The 13,839-nt window shown below is 42.4% G+C and overlaps 1 protein-coding gene across 1 annotated transcript in view; it reads right to left on the minus strand.

Annotated features, from left to right (window-relative positions):
• Nucleotides 1-10,172, minus strand: part of MIER2 (MIER family member 2) — a 43,535-nt gene extending 33,363 nt beyond the window's left edge. The window contains exons 1-5 of the mRNA XM_075281695.1: nt 9,859-10,172; nt 8,630-8,715; nt 7,775-7,900; nt 7,556-7,640; nt 4,726-4,766 (exon numbers count right to left, since the gene is read on the minus strand). Coding sequence (XP_075137796.1) covers nt 4,726-4,766; nt 7,556-7,613 — 99 coding nt within the window. The 5' untranslated portion in view covers nt 7,614-7,640; nt 7,775-7,900; nt 8,630-8,715; nt 9,859-10,172. The remainder of the gene's footprint in view (nt 1-4,725; nt 4,767-7,555; nt 7,641-7,774; nt 7,901-8,629; nt 8,716-9,858) is intronic.
• Between the last annotated feature and the right edge of the window lie 3,667 nt (nt 10,173-13,839).

Below are 13,839 nucleotides of genomic sequence, written 5' to 3' on the forward strand. Positions count from 1 at the left end.
ATCCGCTGTGCAGTCACGTCTGGGATACTAATACTCACTACAACCCCTGATAAATTCTTTGAGGGGTGCAGTTTTCAAAATGGGGTCACTCCTTTGGGGAATCCGCTTTTCTGGTACCTTACAAGCTCTACAAATATGACATGGCGTTCAAATACCAAACATCCAAATCTGTGCTCCAAAAGCCGCATAGCGCTCCTTCGCTTCTGCGCCCTGCTGTGTGCCCAAACTGCAGTTTATGCCACATGTATGACACTGGTGTACCCGTTATATCGGACGTAATGTCATATGTGGTATAAACTGATATTAGGGCACAGCTGGACACAAAAGGGAAGAAGGGTTATTGGGTTTTTGGAGCGCAGACGGTTTGGTTTTTGGATGCCATGACACTTTTGCAGAGCTGAAACGCCAGTAAAGTGGAATCTCCTGATATGTGACCTTATTTTGGAAACTACACCCCTGAAGGATTTCTCCAGGGGTACAGAGAGCATTTTTAACCCCCAAGTGTTGCTATAACTTATTATCCATAAATGAATACGAAGCGGATTGTGAGAGGTGAAAATGACCATTTTTCCAGGAATACGTCATTTCAGGGCGTAATATGTTGTGCCCGACTTGTATCAGAGATTAATGCTCTAAAAGCTGTTGTGCCCGGGATACCCACTTACCAGTTTTTGGAGTGTCTCTGCTGACATAAGTTGGGCACAACATATCGGGCACTAAAATGGCAAATCTCTGGAAAAATTTCATTTTTAACTTCTCATTATCAGCTGTGATTTCATTTCTGGAAACTAAATAAATGCAACCCTCAAGGGTGAAAAATGCTCGCTACACCATTTGATAAATCCCATGAGTGGGCTAGTGTCCAAAATGGGGTGACATGTCTGCAGATTCCACTTTATTGGCAATTCAGGGGCTTTGCAAAAGTGGCATGACTTCCAAAAACCAAACTGTGCTCCAAAAACCAAAATAGCGCTCCTTCCCTTCTGTGCCCGGCTGTGCCCAAACAGCCATTTATACCCACATATGGCATTAAGTACGTTATCCGGGGTACACCAGTGTCATACATGTGGGCATACACTGCTATTTGGGTACACAGCAGGACGCAGATGTGAAGGAGCGATATGTGCTTTTGGAGTGCAGATTTATATTCTTTGTTTTTGGACACCACGTCACATTTGCAGAGGCCCTAAAATTGTCCCTACAAAATGGGGTCACTTCTTGGTGAATTCCAGTTTACTGTCACCTGTGTAGTTTCTAAAATGGGGTCACAATGGGGGGTTTCCATTGTATTGATACTTTAGGGGCTCAGCTAATGCGACATGGCACCTGAGAACTATTCCAGCCACATCTGCTTTCTAAAAGCCAAATAGCGCTCTTTCCATTCTGAGCCCCACCATATACCCATACAGCAGATTATGGCCACATATGGGGTATTGCCGTGTTAAGAAGAAATTGTGTAACAAACTCTGGGGGGCTTTTAATTCTTCAGCTACTTGCAAAATTAAAAATATGGCACTAAATGGACGATTAATTGGAAAAAAAAAGTAATTTTTCATTTTTACGTCCCATTGTTAATAAAATCTGTGAATCAGCTGTGAGGCCAAAATGTTCACCAAACCCCTAGATAAATTCTATGAGGGGTGTAGTTTCCAAAATGGGGTCACTTTTAGGGGGTTTCCACTTTATTGGTACACTAGGGGCTCTGCAAATGCGACATGGCACCAGCAAAATCTGCCCTTCAAAAGCCGAACAGCGCTCTTTCCATTCTGCGCCCCGCCATGTTCCCATACAGTAGATTATGGCCACATATGGGGCATTTCTGTGTTCAGGAGAAATTGTGTAACGAACTTTAGGGAGCTTTTTTTCCTTTATCCTCTTGTGAAAATGAAAAATTTGGGGCTAAATTGACAGTTTGTTGGAAAAAAAGTAAATTTTCATTTTCATGTCCCAATGTTAATAAAATCTGTGAAACAGCTGTAGGGTCAAAATGCTCACTCTACCCTTTGATATGTTCTGTGGGGGGTGTAGTTTCCAAAATGGGGTCACTTTTAGGGGGTTTCCACTGTATTGGTTCTCTAGGGGCTCTGCTAATGCGACATGGCACCTAAAAATTATTCCAGCAAAATCTGCCATCCAAAAGCAAAATAGCGCTCCTTCCATTCTGAGCCCCGCCATGTTCCCATACAGCAGAATATGGCCACACATGGGGTATTGCCGTGTTCAGGATAAATTGTTTAACAAACTTTGGGGGGCTTTTACTCCTTTAACCCCTTGTGAAAATGAAAACTTTGGGGATAAAGTGACATTTTAGTAATTTTTCTTTTACACATTCCAATGTTAGTAAAATCTGTGAAACAACTGTACGGTCTAAATACTGACTATACCCCTTGATGAATTCCATGAGGGGTGTAGATTCTAAAATGGGGTCACTTTTGGGGGGTTTCCATTGTTTTGGTACGCTAAGGGCTCTGCAAATGCAACATGGTGCCTGAAAATTATTCCAGCAAAATATGCTGTTCAAACACCCAGTGTCGCTCCTTCCCTTTCGTGCACTGCCGTGTGCCCAAAAATCAGTTTACACCCACATGTGGGGTATTTATGTGTACGGGAGAAATTGCATAACAAAATGTGAAATGCATTTTCTCCTTTAACCCTTTGTGAATGTGTTAATTTTAGGTCTAAATTAATGTATTAGTGAAAAAAAATGAAATGTCTAAATTTGACCTCCATATTATTTTTATTCTTATGAAATGCTTAAAGGGCTAACAAACATCCCAAATGCTGTTTTGAATAATTTGAGGGGTGTAGTTTTGAAAATGGGGTGATTTATGGGGGTTTCTATTATATAGGCCTTTATAATTCCTTTCAGAACTGAAGTGTTCCCTAAAAAATTAGTTTGAGGAATTTTCTTGTAAATCTGGAAAATCGCTGTTACACTTGTAAGCCTTGTAACATCCAAAATGAATTAAAAGACAATCAAAAGATGATGCCGATATAAAGCAGAGATATGGGAGATAATATTTATTCATGTATTTGGATGGTATGACTATCTGCCTGAAAAGCAGAGAATTTCACATTTTGAAAATTGCAATTTTTTTCCAAATTTCCATCAAATTTGCTAGTTTTTTTTAATAAATAAATACAAAAATATTGATTAGTGTTTACCACTAACATGAAGTATAATGTGTTACGAAAAAACAATCTCAAAATCACTTGTGTAAGTTAAAGCGTCTCAAAGTTATTGCCATTTAAAGTGACACGTCAGTTTTGAAAAAAGAGGCCCGGTCCTTAATGTACTTCTGGGCCTGGTCCTTAACCGGTTAAGAAATGCTCTTCTTCCCCTACCTTTAGATGTCTTCTCCATGCTGCCGTTCCTCAGATATCCCGGTTTTTGTCCATATGCTAATTCGTTTTTTGGCATCACTGGGGGAGGTCCCTATTCAGAAAACTATACAGCACTGCCTCCTTCTTGTTTGCCACCTCCTCTTTCCTGTTTGACGACAGGAAAATGGCTGACTGCGCAGGTTCGGCGGCTATTTTCCTGTGGCCTCTCCTATTAGGCCATGGGAAAATGGTGACGGACATGCGCAGTAGGCACTTTTTGAAGAAGACGTGACAGGACAAGGAAGAAGAGGCAGAGGAGGTGAACAAGAAGGCGGTGGTGCTGCATAGTTTTGTCACAACACTGGGGACACCACCAGTGCTGTTTTGATTGCTGGGGAACGCCCCCAGTGCTGCAAGAAAACTAATTAGCATATGGACAAAAACCACGATATCTAAGGAACTACATCATGGAAAGAACATCTAAAGGTAAGGGAAGAATAGCCTTTCTTAAGACTACTCGACGTGGGTTTAGCTTAAAATGGGATTCTAGTGATAGAATCCCTTTAAAAGGATCCTATCACTCACACACAATTTTTTTCTAGATACCACGTCGGAATAGCCTTAAGAATGGCTATTCTTCTCCTACCTTTTGTCGTCTTCTCTGCGCCGCCATTCGCCTATAATCCTGGTTTCTCTCGGTATGCAAATTAGCTCTCTCGCAGCACTGGGGACGTCCCCAATGCTGCGAGAGAACTCTCCAGCGCCGCCTCCATCCTTGTCAGGAATTTCCTCTTCATCCGGCACATGTTTCCGACTTCTAGGCCTTGGGCCAAAATGGCCGCTTACAATACTTTGCAAGCGCCCATTTTCTCGTGGCCTGTGGGCATGCGCAGTCTGCTCTGCCCAAGGCCCAGAATTTACAAGCCACCGCCAGAAAAGGATGTTCCTGACGAAGATGGAGGCGGCACGGAAGAGAGTTCTCTAGCAGCATTGTTTGCATACCGAGAGAAACCAGGATTGTAGGTGAATGGCAGAAGGGGGAAGACAACGAAAGGTAGGAGAAGAATAGCCTCTCTTAAGGCTATTCCGATGTGGTACCTAGAAAAAAATTGTGTGTGAGTGATGGGATCCCTTTAATTATTTTGCATCCATGCTATCTAGGCTCATACTACCACTGGCTAAAGGACATATTAGCAACTGTACACTATCCAGTCAGGATAATACGTAGATACACAGCATAGCAGGGGTGAAAGAAAATCATAAAGAAAAGTTTGTCAACTGATTTTTTTTTTTAATAATGGAAAGTTACGAATTGTGTGTCAGTTTACAAACCCTCATGAAGTTTATCCAGCATAACAGAGAAGACTGACAATATCAAAGAGCGATCCAATCATAGTTTACCTCGGCTCTCATTTCGGACTCCACTGTCCAGTCATCTGGCGCTGTGAAAAAAAATAAGAAACACACATATATACACATATGAATAAATTTTCAACAACGCATATTCTTTAACATTCATATCAATGTCATTGTAAAAAAAAAAAAAAAAAAAAAAAAAAAAAAATATATATGTTGGAGGTTTTTCAGAATGTTGATGTCCTATCCTTAGACTTCGGACACCCCACGTTATTTAGCTGTTTGAAGGGAATGGCGCTCTTTACCCTGCTTCATCCACCTGTATGATTTCTACTTTATATGTGGCTATACATGGGTACATTTTTTGCAATAAACTACAATGACATGTTGGCTGTCATAGTAATAGAAAATTCAAACTAAAAGTGTAAAATATTACGCTTAGCAATTCCAGGTCTGGTAACAGCACTTACTGACGTTTGACTTTGTTTTGATTTAAGCCAATGATGGTGAACCTGGGACACGCCAAGACATTTTGGATGATATACATTGTCCAAAGCAGATGCCGGGGTGTACCTTCCATGATGTCACCTGAGGTGATGTACACACTCTAGTCCTGGTTACCCACCACTGCTTCCTCTAGGCGGCCCTACACTTACACCACAACACTAAAGAACACTGGGTAGCTATGTACAGCATCCTGGTGTTCTTAAGCGTCGGCTATAGCACTCCCTGAAGGTGGTAGCAGAAGGCAGCTAGGACTTGAACGTGAAGAGAAAAATGGGGGAGAGGGGTGTCATACACAGCTTTAAAAAAAAAAAAAAAAGGGATCATATAGTGTGTGTGTGTGTGTGTGTGTGTGTGTGTAGGTGGGGGGGGAGGGGTAGCATAAAAGGGGGTCAGCCAAAAAAGGACCAGATACTGTGTGGGGGCCACAAAAGGGGTCAGACACTGTGTGGGGGCCATGTGTTGTGTGACACAGCACTCAGGGTTTTGTTTTGTTTTTTTTAATAAATTTTGACACGCCGAACTGAAAGGTTAGCCATCACTGCTTAGAGCCAACATTATATTCTTCATCATTGTGTCATAAATCTCTTGGCCGGGTTTCTCTCATACAGTTCATCATGTACTAAAATTTTTAGAGAACCAAGGACATTAACAAAAAGCTGGTAACTAGAGTTGGATGCTTCTTTTAACTGATCCCTAAATAGTACAAATATTAATGGAGACCTGTCAGGGACAAAATACAAGTAAAGAAAAAATAACTGTGCTTGAATCATTGGCGTGGCACCTATTAACAGATGCTAAAAACTCAAATCAGTGGAGGAGGTTAAAGGTCCTGTTTAATAACTGGCTTCTATTGATTATGCATTAAAGGGATTCTACTACTAAATCGGTATTTTTTCTGCTTTAGACGTCGGAATAGCCTTTAGAAAGGCTATTCGTCTCTTACCTTTAGACGTGGTCTCCGCTGTACTGTTCCTTAGAAATACCGGTTTTTACCGATATGCTAATGAGTTCACTCGCAGCAATGGGGGCAGGCCCCAGTGCTCAAACGGCGATGGAGGCGTCTCCACTGCTGCCAGAGAACTCTCTCCAGCGATGCCTCCATCTTCAGCTGCATCCTCCCCTTCTCTCGTCGTCTTCCTTCAGCATCAGCTCCGACGCCTGCGCAGTAGAGTATGCTGGCCGGCGGCCATATTTTTGAGGCCGCAATTGTGCGAACGCGCAGTACGCTCCTCTAAGTCTACGTCGAACAAAAGATGGCCGCCATGCACAGTCGGCTCTACTAGTGTCTCACTGGCAGAGCCGACTACGCAGGCGTCGGAGCTGACGCAGACAGAAGAGATGAGAGAAGGGGAGGATGCAGCTGAAGATGGAGGCGTAGCTAGCAGCAGTGGGGACACCCCCATCGCTGTTTGAGCGCTGGGGCCTGCCCCAATTGCTGCGAGAGAACTCATTAGCATACCGGTAAAAAACGGTATTTCTAAGGAACGGCGCAGCAGAGACCACGTCTAAAGGTAAGAGACGAATAGCCTTTCTAAAGGCTATTCCGACGCCTAAAGCAGAAAAAATACCGATTTAGTGGTAGAATCCCTTTAATAAATGGAACACCAACTTCACTATAAAGAAGAGTGCATTGAACTTTATTATACAGCAGTTATTTGTATACATTTAGACTAATGTATTTCTGTAAAAGCTCACTTTGTTGTATTTATAACTTGCCACAATCTGCCCCAATCACGTAAAAGTAATGTGTAATAAAAACGTAACCGTATCTGCATAAAAAACCTGTTTTTAGTTTTAAGAGTAAATGTACAGGCATGATGCAGCTAAAAAGATCCAACACAAGAAAAGAGCAACCTATCAGCACAGTCATGAAAGCTGCTTGCCATTTGTGAATATCTCATCTGTAACCACATGAGCAGCCAGAAGTATATACAAGTATAAAGACGACTTTTCTTACATTGTAAATTGTGAGATGTGCAGAATGTTCAATCCTGTGCACAGAGAAAGCAGTTTACAGGCATGTCTGCATGCTGTAAAGAGAATCAACCCCTCTCCTAGTGGCAGATTTTTGGAGAGCCTTTCAGGCAGAAAGCAGCTACATTTATAGTTAAAGATAAATACAATTTCGTCCAAATTCACATGGTCTATTGAAGGACAGTAAGTCGTTTCAAAAGTTAGGGACCATTTAAAAAAAAAAAAAAAAAAAAAAAAAAAAAAAAAAAATCGAAAGAAAAAAACTGCATAGAAAAACCTGAATATTTCCCCTTACCCACAATCACTGCATTGAGGATGTGAATTTGTCATAACAATATAGCTAAGTGAACAGTGTGACGTAATTATTCACAAATGCTTAACCCCATGCACTTACAGTCAGCAAAGCGTGGGGAGAGATCGGTGGACCCTCCTGAAGTCAAGGAGGGAGACATCTGTGCAGGTTCAGTGGGCACTTGCTCCTAAAAAAAAAAAAAAAAAAAAAAAAAAAAAAAAAAAAAGTATATAAAGAGTACTTTAAACACTCTTACTCATATCGTAGTATTTCTTATAAAAAGTTATTCCATGTGATGCTTGCCTTGCCCTAGTGTCTTACCACTTGTAGAAAAGCAATGGGCTGTGTAGTTCCAGGTGGAGTATTATCTACTTCACTGTCTGATAAACAATCTGATGCGTCATAGCCATAAAATGCCAATAAATCATGAAATTCAGTCTCCGCTTCCTGAAAAACAAGCAAGATTCTATTTAAAATTAGAGTTTTAAAGGGATTCTACCATTAAAACCTTTTTTTTTGTGGATAAAACATCGGAATAGCCTTTAGAAAGGCTATTTGTCTCTTACCTTTAGACGTGGTCTCCGCTGTGCCGTTTGTTAGAAATATAGTTTTTTACTGGTATGCAAAGGAGTTCTCTCGAAGCGATGGGGGCATCCCCACTGCTGCCAGAGAAGAGTCTCCAGCGCCGCCGCCTCCTTCGTCTGCAGCATCATCTTCAATGTCTTCTTCCGGCGCAGGCTCGTAACTTATAGGCCTCGGGCAGAGCAGACTGCACAGGCCACAGGAAAATGGCTGCTTGCACAGTATTGTTAGCGGCCATTTTACCATGGCCTGTGCGCCTGCGCAGTCTGCTCTGCTTAAGGCCCGAGGGCTAGAAGTTATGAGACTGCGCCGGAAGAAGACACTGAAGATGATGCTGAAGACGAAGAAGGAGGCGGCACTGGAGACACTTCTCTGGCAGCGGTGGGGTCGCCCCCATCGCTGTGAGAGAACTCATTTGCATTCCGGTAAAAAACGGTATTTCTAAGGAACGGTGCAGCGGAGACCACGTCTAAAGGTAAAAGACGAATAGCCTTTCTAAAGGCTATTCTGACGGCTTATCCCCCCAAAAAAGAGGTTTTAATGGTAGGATCCCTTTAAATAAAGGAGCTGCTATCGCCCTCACTGTCCTTTCACCTGTGTGTCCCCAGTGGCCCACGATGGTTCCTGCTCCTCCTGCGCCAGGATCTCAGTTATTCTTAACCCTTTTTAGAAGGAGACCACTGAAAGATAGTATAAAGTAGAAAGGTGAAATGCATGCAGTACTGAATGTAGCCATATGGCGGCCCCACAACACACATCAGTCACACACACATGTAGCATTCCTATCTGAGCCTTGAATGTTTATAGATAATTGGATGAATTAATTTTTTTTTCTACAAAAAAGTGACAGTGGCAGTGACACTGAGGAACTACAGTCACTGGAAATGTGATCAATGATGGGGAGTCTAAACAACAGGAACATTCTGGATGGTTACCATTTGTGTCAACCCTAGCACCTCATAGATTGTAAGCTCTTGCGTGCCTGGCCCTCACTCCATTTGCATGAATTGATAATTTATTATTCTAAAGGCTTGTACTTTTGTCTATATATGAACCTTAGGAAGTGCTGTGAAATATGTTGGCACTATACAAATAAAAATGATATTTTATATCAGAATTATAGTTCTTATTGATGTAAAGACCCCCCTCCATGGATTACTATGCACACTGGCCATCTTCTTTGAGAAGAACACTTTGCGCTGCCATTGTGGAAGATGATGTTAAAGAGGTTTCACTATATATATACACACACAAATTATATATATATATATATATATATATATATATATATATATATATATATGATACACACACACATTACATAGAGGCACATACATATTTTTCAGAACATGCTATCTCCACAGGAAAGTTGACAAAGTCCTTCAGTTCCATACAAGTCCTCGGAGCACACAGATGGCAGCCCATGCCCCTCAGGCTGCTGTTCTCCACAAAGGTCAGTCAGTAGCCCTGCTAGCCCCTGCCACTGTCTAGGTGTTAGCACTCTTACTTTACTCATACACGGGGGGCGGGCACAGCAGCACCACCCTGGGTGCCAGACATTGGCTTCTAATCCTTTATTCAGTGCACAGCAGACACGTGAAGGCTTACGGCAGGGCATGCCGATAGTTCCCACATTCACAGCTCCCACGTCATCTTGACACTCAGTGAATCACCGGCGAGCCTCTCGCTCTCTTCCATGCAACTACATTCCATTCAGCAAGGCAAAACTTCCGCCAGACCCAGCATTTAATGGCTGTCCCCTCCCAGTGGGGTCCCCCCAGGCGGAGTCAGCCCCGGTCGTGCCACACCCTGGTCCCGGTTACCTCCAGCCGCCGAGCACCGGAGCAGGAGGAGCAGCGTGGCCCGGATGTGAGCGGCGAACACGATTGGCAACTGGGCGGAAGAAGGGGCGTGGCCCAGGTAGAGCGTCACGTGACGCGCATAGGCTGAGACCCCTCAGTAGTAATTAGTAGGTATGGAGGGAGTATGTTACCTCATTGGAGAATGTGAGCCGCCGTAGGATGCTCGGCGACATAACGGGAAGTCTCCGCTCACAGCCTCGTGTCACTGAGCGGTGCTGGGAGAAGCGTCTGTGAGACATGGCAGCAGCTTGTTACAATGTAGTGGACGTGAAGGATGTCTTATAGCCGTGTATACGGTGCTGCTCGTAGCAAACAATCAGATTGTAGGGTTTATTTTCTGGTTTGAAACGAGAAATAAAAGCTGTGATCTGATTGGTTGCTATGGTTGGGCATGCTATTTTTGTATTAAATACATCAATTACCCATGAGCTTAGTTTTATGGCTCTTTCCTTAGATAGTTTCATGTATACAGCACCAGCGTGTTCTGTAGTGTTTGTATACACATTGTCTTCACTCACTTCTACCTGTTGCCAATGGGCTGACAACCTGTTCAGACTGTAGGCTTGTAGTGGCTTTGTTGAATTCCCATTCTTTCTCCCATGTTCACATCTGCATCGGAGACACCGTCACAGAATCCGCCAAAAATCAGCAGAGTAAAAAGTCCTTCACAGAGGACCAAAAAAATTTTCAGCAGTTTCTGCTTACAGCAACCAATAAGATTGGAGGTTTTATTGTAGGTTATATTTTATCTCCGCCACTTCATGGCGCACACCTTATACATTATAGTCAGTGGGGTCTCTGTGTGTAACTGCTGTTTCAGCAAACCGTCTCCCTGTCGTTCAAGTGCCCCTGCGGACCTGAACAACGTAGACCACAGCACAGAACTTAAAGGGGCTCTATCATTGGGAAAAGTCATTTTTAGCTAAGCACATACTTGCATATCCTTTAGAAAGGCTATTCCACACCTACCTTTAGTATGTAAATTGCCTCAGTAGTTTATGAATAAGTCTGTTTTTATTCATATGCTAATTAGCCTCCTCCATGCACTTTGGAAGTGTCTGTGTGCACCCTCTCTGCTATTCTCTGTGTATGAGAGCAGAGAGGCTGCTCGAGATGACTCATCTCCCTGCTCTCACACACATAGAGAATAGCAAAGGTTATCACAGACACTTCTGGGTGCATGGAGAAGGCTAATTAGCATATGAATAAAAACAGACTTATTCAAAAACTACTGAGGCTTTTTACATACAAAATGTAGGCGTGAAATAGACTTTCTAAAGGCTATGCAAGTATGTGCTTAACTAAAAATGACTTTTCCCAATGATAGAGCCCCTTTAACCAAAAGGGCATTTTGTTTTACTATTTCTATAAATAGGATTTATTTAAGATCAAGTTTCCAGCTCGATCACGGTAGCAGTTAAGATTTATAACCACATCCAGATTAAATATATAAGGGTAGTAGAAGCCTTTTACTGTCCTCCTGCATTAAAGGGGTAGCAGTACATGACCGTTTTTTAACCATGAAACTGGATCCATGTGGTAGCCAGATTTACCAGCTTGAACTTGGTGGTGGGATTGGGACTCCTAGCAGTATAGTTATCTATGACGGTAGGGGTCCCTGCCTCCCAGCGGCATAGTGTCCTATACCAATTACAGTTCAGAACAGTATGTCGCTGGGAGGCCGGGACTCCTAGCATCATAGATAATTAGGGTGCTAGGAGTCCTGCTCCCGGCACAAAGTTCAAGTTGGTAAATCTGGCTACCTCACGGCTTTCCCATTATGTACCCTGGTGGAGGATATATTGGTTCCGTTAGTTTCGGCAATGATCTCTCCCCACTGTCAGAAGGGCGTTCCTCATAGCTCAGCGTCATCGCTGGGCTGTGAGGAACGTCCACCCTGACAGTACTGTGACATAGCTTGTACTCTCATGGGGGGGGGGGGGGGGGGGGGCATTCCTTATCACCCTGTGATGATGCTGAACTATGAGAAATGACTCCCCAGTACAAGTCTATGGACAAGTTCAGTCTTTGGGGGGCATTTCTCACAGCCTAGCGATGACGCTCAGCTATGAGGACTGGAGAGATCTTGGTGCCGAAACTAACAGATTTCCTCCACTGGGGCACATACTAGGAAAACCAATAGTGTGCTGAATTCAGTGCACTCTCGGTTTTCTAGTAGTATATAAAACTGCACTTTCATGAAGATATGAAAGTTCCTCTTTAAATAGTTTTGGTATTAATATGGCTTAATTTCATTTAAAATCGGTATTTCTAACTGCATAAGTTTACTCCAAGATAAGGCAGGTAGTTATCCTGCATCTCAAAGCCAAAATTTAAGGTTATTTTAGGTGGCAGAGGGATCATTACAGTGCATTAAGTAACCACTGTTTTAGCAAACGTGCTGTCCATCATTCAGCAGACTGAATGACTGAGAGCCCAGTACGGGTGTGAACCTAGCCTTATAGGACAGTGCTGAAGTTTTAGCCAAATTAGTTGGCTAAAAGGGGTAAAACTACCATAGTTAGGCATTGCAGTCTCTTTCAGCTTTTCAGTAGGGCTGTTGGCTCTACTATACTCTAACTATATTGTGTTTCTAGGAAAGGAAGTAAACCATTGTCCAATCAGGTCATTTAAAGGATAAAACAGGCCTTTATTAAATCCTTAAAAGAGCTAAAACACAGAGCAAAAAGTACTTATGCGTTTCAGGGTTCTTGATCAGCCCTTAGTCACTAGCATCTTGCATCATTTGTTTTTACAAATTCAAGGATCCAAAAAGTAAATCTGTTTTAGCTATTGGATTACATGCTGGATTGCTGCCTTTTCTCTATGTCCTAGTTTCCCCGCTCCTCCTTTCATCTGTTTAGACCTGGCTAGATGAAAACTGTGTATGTTTGACATTCCATTTGTAACTGTTTTAAGAACAGTAAGTTACTAAATATAAATGAACAGACTGAGGATAAAATTCTTCAACAAGTAAAAAAGGCAGCAAATAATAATAATGCCATCTTTGTAGGATGAGGGGGGTGAATTTTAACAATTCTGAGGATTGTGTTGAAAGCTGTGAGTTTTTATCCATAATTTCGGATCCTAAAATCCTATTTCTTTCACTTGATTTAACAACATTGGGCAAAAAATAAAGTTAATTTAAAAATAATATCTGCTTGGTTTCTATGAGGAGATAAGTCCAAAACTGGATGTTTGAAATGCAATTCGTGATAAATCTATATTTTGCTACTTGAATTAGCTACTCTGTGAGAAAGGTCGCTCAGTAGAAGCAGTGGTGCGGACTAAAACAGTCAAGACAGGGACACAAACTATGTAGCAAACAGGTTTATTTAAGAAAAACAGAAAAATAAATAAACCTTTACGTCAGGCACAAAAATGAGCAAAATAAAATACAGCCTTAACTTCAGGCAAAATAACGTCAAACAAAATCCTGCTCGTCTGAGCGCTAACTAAACAGGAAAATACTAACTGTACTTGTGGCTTACAACCAACCACACGAATCAACCAAAACAACACAGTACCGTATCAAAAGGTTCTCAGTTTCAGGACAGGCCCAGGTACTTCCTCTCCTCTCAGGATCTGCTCTGAAGTGCAAGTGCTAGCCTTAGGAGCCACACCAGAGGCTGAAACCTATTCCAGACCTGCCCTGGACCACACATAAGTCAGGAATCTGGGGCTGATATAATGGGACTCCAGCACTTTGCCTGTTACCTTCTCACATCTCCCACAGAACAGGCTTATCCAAAAGTTACAGATGCAAGGACTAGGGGTATTATGTGCACAAGAGTAAAGAATTGGTTAAGACACACAAAACAATGAGTTGTTGTAAAGCTACATATTCAGAATTGTCCAAACTCAGCAGTGGGGTTCAGTCTCACTACACAGAATCCCAGGGCCTGTTCTGAGGTCTGTGATCGTCTCCTTAGGTCTTGATCC

The sequence above is a fragment of the Leptodactylus fuscus genome, chromosome 1 (assembly GCF_031893055.1).
Source record: "Leptodactylus fuscus isolate aLepFus1 chromosome 1, aLepFus1.hap2, whole genome shotgun sequence".
NCBI lineage: Eukaryota > Metazoa > Chordata > Amphibia > Anura > Leptodactylidae > Leptodactylus > Leptodactylus fuscus.